Raw genomic sequence first — 4,409 nt, 5'->3', positions numbered from 1 at the left:
ATGTCCGAGGTGTTGCCATACAGCGAGGGGAAAATGAACGGCTACGGGGCGGACAGCGAGGTCAGTCAGATGTCCTTTAGCTGCGGACTGCAGGACACAAGCGCCTTCTTCGCTGCGTCGCAGGCAAAAAGACCCCCAAAGCTTGGACAGATCGGCAGAGCCAAGCGAGGTAAATGAAAGGAGAGTGAAACATGATTGTCACCATGGCCATACTTAATCCATGTATGACAGAAAATGCCTTTCACTGTGTTGCTATACAATAATTTCCTCAATGAAAAATCACCAGAGCATTCCCATAATATTCAGGGACTTAGTGTTTTAGTGGAGCTCACCTCAGTAATAGGTTTCCTGTGGTATCACTATGGACTTGTAGTTTGGCTGTAATATGCTCCTAAAATCTGACTATCACAGTGACAGGATTATTGTTTGCTGTTTATCCCAAGGTTTTCTTGAGCTCCAAAGAGCTCATTTTGTATTGTGCATCGACGACAGTAACGTTGTTTACAGTCATGCACGATCTTTCTGAAAGGATACCCCCCCCCCCCCCATAAAACAATGGGGTTATGCTTATGCCTAATAAACGCAGCCTCGATACGCCTGGCTCGGCACCATTCGGTAATGTGTGCGTCTATGCCAAGGCTTTGCAATGGTGGGGTTTATTTATTTAGTCTATAGCCTATGTATTTGAATTGCACTAGAATCACATTTTGCCCCACACATTTTGCTCTTTGTTGTGCGCTGTATTCCCCTAACGTGTACGGACAGGCCTACAAATCAGTCAAAATATGAATATCCTATTATAGGAATATTATAGTGATATCATAGGAGATAGAGGACATCGTGTGCGAAAAACTCACTGAGTAGCCTACCACAGGGCACAGCATAAGTCCCCCTAGGAATATTATATCAATATTATAATGATCTTTCCAAAGGGGTATTTGAAAACGTGTAGCCTAACTCTGATGACAATGTGAGTAAACATGACCTTCCCTTTTCTCTCCACAGTGGTGATCGAGGACGACCGAATAGACGAGGTCCTGAAGGGGATGACAGACAAGTCGTCACCTGGCGTCTAAGCAGGGACGATGCCTTGCAGACTTTTTTAATTTCGATCACCGATTTGAAGCACTTGTCGGCTGTGCATGTTCGAGGATTGCAGGAGAAACGATGGCACGAAGCGAAGACAAGGACGGGATGAGAACGGGAATGAAGGAAAAGGAAGGGAAGACGGAGAAGGCGAAATGAAGAGAAAGAGAGAGAGAGAGCGAGAAAGAGAGAGAGAGACTCTGGAAAAGACCGAGATTTACCATGGGATTGCTGGCAATTCTCCAATCGAATCCCGATTTTAACTACTGCTGCGCAGCGAGATGTTGAGATGGCGGACACTGCTCTGTGTCTCAACCTCTGCTGACTTTATGATGGATGAACTTGTCATTACTTCACGACCATCTCTTTCTTTCCAAAAGCGCTGTAAGCAACAAAATACTGCAACTGGAGGCTGAACCTAAATTCAAGCCCTATTTCAATAAGTTGTACAGTAGATAGGCTAAGCTCTCACTCAGACCTCCCCGCCCCCACCCTTCACGCTTTGCTTTGTTGATTCAATCAGCGACGGTGCATTCAAGGGAGCTGTCCTTTCAGCACTGGTCCAATGCATTCCTGTTGCTGCTAACGCGTTTTAAAGACAGACCAACCAAACTCTCAAGTCTACTAAATAGAGGAGACGCATTGTATGTAAAAACATATATCCGAGGATGGTGCAATGTTAATATTTTCTTTATTAACCCAATTTATTTTGGCCACTCCTAAAAAAAAAAACATTATTCGACCACAGATTAAATTGAATCCATACAGTTTCTTCTTGCATTACTCCCCAGTGGTTAACGGTGCAGGCTGGCGCCTTCATGTAGCTACAGTAATATATACACCTGCACATATCTTTTTTTCTTTTTTTACATTTCCAATGCTCAAATATCGACAGAGGCCAGCAGAGATGTGGAAATTATAGTAAATATTTCAACCAATAGTCATGAAATTGATGGGAAAAGAAAATATGTTTTCTATTATTTGGTTATTTTAATTTTGCAATTATTGGTGTTTTCGTCTTCTATAAATTAAGTCAACTTTTTTCTCCATCTATTTGCATGAACTTTTGCTCCGGTGCCAACACAGGTGCCACCACTCTTTCCCTGGCACGCTTCTTTTTAACAAAATTCATATTTGTATTTTTATATCTAAATATTTGTTATTTAAATGATATGCTAGTCTATCGTCTTACAGTTCATCAACAAAAAATATTTATACTTCAGAGAGGATATACTGATCGAGACTAGGCTACATAACGGAGAATCTAAGAGATTTGGTTGACTGGTCTCATTCTATATCAAAGGTTGGACGTTTTTTAAAGACTAACTGAATGTGTCTGGGGTTTTTGCACACACATCAATGTTAAACTATTATTAAGAAATCGTATACTGTGACTTGAGCTTCGTTGATGAATTTGTTAGAAAATGGCAGTTTTAGAGTATATTGCACTGTTTACGAGTATCCTCAAATAACACGTTGTTATTTGACTGATTTTGGACATTACAGTTATGTTTTTTTATTTTGTTTATTTTGTACCATTCTTTTAAAGAAACTGGATATGGTTTGTTGTGCATGAAACCTTAATATTTTCAATAATGAAACATCGTTTTATGAAGCAAAAAAGCAACAAAAATGTCATGACATTCTAAGAATGAGTCATTGTATATTATGATGCCATTTTCACTGTATTTGGTGAACTAATAAATGGTGAAAGAACATGTAAATGTGACTCTTTGGTATGGCCTTTGTTCCAAGACACAATCACTAATCTCAATCCATTGGATTAATAGCAATCCATTGGAAGTCATCAAGCAATGAGACAAAGCCAACATCAGAATAGGCTCAGCTTTCTCTGTAAATAGAAGCTAGTAGAAGGAAAACCATGCAGCACATCACCTCACTACATCATAGGGCCTGAACCATAAAAAAGTTATACAGCTGCAATAATACTGAGAAAAGAGCACATCGAGTTGAAGCATAGGAGGAAAGCAAAGGGCATCTAATTTTAACATCCCATCTTAATAGCATTGGGAATCACTTGAGGAACTGGCCTAGGCCTCCGCAGGCATCACCTCCATGACTGTAAATGCTGATCCTTAATTAAACAGTGAAGAAGGAACAGTGGTCCATCTGTTAAGCTGCTAAACAGCTCTGCTAGCCGAGACTAGTGAATCCATTACACCAGAGAGCCCTGGGGATCCACGTCTGGCCACAGGATCATCTATCAAAGTCTGGCCTCATCGTGTTCCCATAGCTATCACACAAAGCCTACAGCAGGCAGTGTCAACAGCAGCTTCTGTTGGAGCACCAACAGGTCGAGAGAGACATCTAAATTGTCACACAAATTACCAATACCACGGTCGCTAACCTCAAAAATCAAGGTAGCCGTGTGCTCTGCGGTTTATTACAATACACGAGCAGATTTCTAAGATGAGGTGAGATGAAGTCTATACTCCGACATTGTTTGCCAACAGTGTCAGTCAGGAAACTGTGTGCATTGATATCACCCCTCCTGCACTCACACAACACGGCACTGTAGAGCCTAAAAAACAACAAGACAAAAAACAGCATCGCCTTCGCTTTTCCTTGAAATCTCACTACAGTAAGGCGACACCCATATTGTTGATGTGTTAGGTCTGCCAGGTTTTCCAAGCAATTCTGCTTAGGGTTTAGAGCCGAGCTGCAGCAGCAGCAGCAGCATCCAGCAAGCTTGTCAAAACATCGACAATTGCCACATCTATAAAAAGCCGCATGTTCTGACACTATGTGAACAACAATCTCAACACTACTCTTCCCTCCAAACACAGATCATCAACACAGAGCCATCGCTATGAAGTCCCCCTCCACCAACCTGCATGTTCCCTGCACTGAGACTATTGACTGTCCCGATAACATCACCACTGCACTGAATCAACACACAGTGCTATTGATCCTGTTGCTGTTGTTGTCATGTGTGTGTGTGTGTGTGTGTGTGTGTGTGTGTGTGTGTGTGTGTGTGTGTGTGTGTGAGTGGCTGTCCGAGGCCACGGACAATTACATTTTCACAGTAATGGGCAGCCCTGGAAGGCCGGAAACGGATAGACATATTTGGGCAGATATTGTCTCAAGCCCCACCCCGCCCCGCCCCTGTCTCTGTGCGTGACTGTGAGCGCCGTGATTCTCTGAACAACAATTATAAAGCCCATTCACACAAGTCCTACTCGTTATTGCTGCACCACTTGTTCTGAGGCCAAGAGGAAATGATGGTAACATTTGAACGCTGTTAGTCTTTTCAGCCTCAAGAAGGTGCAAAGAAAAGGGCCGCATTTAGATGTCACTTTTCT

At 42.3% G+C, this 4,409-nt stretch overlaps 1 protein-coding gene across 1 annotated transcript; it reads left to right on the top strand.

Annotated features, from left to right (window-relative positions):
• Positions 1-1,076, top strand: camk2n2a (calcium/calmodulin-dependent protein kinase II inhibitor 2a; the record flags this gene model as incomplete). Its single annotated transcript, XM_083659135.1, has 2 exons — positions 1-169; positions 1,006-1,076. 2 exons carry the CDS (start codon positions 1-3, stop codon positions 1,074-1,076), a joined length of 240 nt encoding a protein of 79 aa, XP_083515261.1.
• Positions 1,077-4,409: the final 3,333 nt, after the last annotated feature.

The sequence above is a fragment of the Poromitra crassiceps genome (genome assembly GCF_964638095.1).
Source record: "Poromitra crassiceps genome assembly, chromosome: 23".
Lineage (NCBI taxonomy): Eukaryota > Metazoa > Chordata > Actinopteri > Beryciformes > Melamphaidae > Poromitra > Poromitra crassiceps.
Note: the sequence above shows the minus strand (reverse complement) of the source record. Positions and strands in the feature narration are given on the sequence as shown.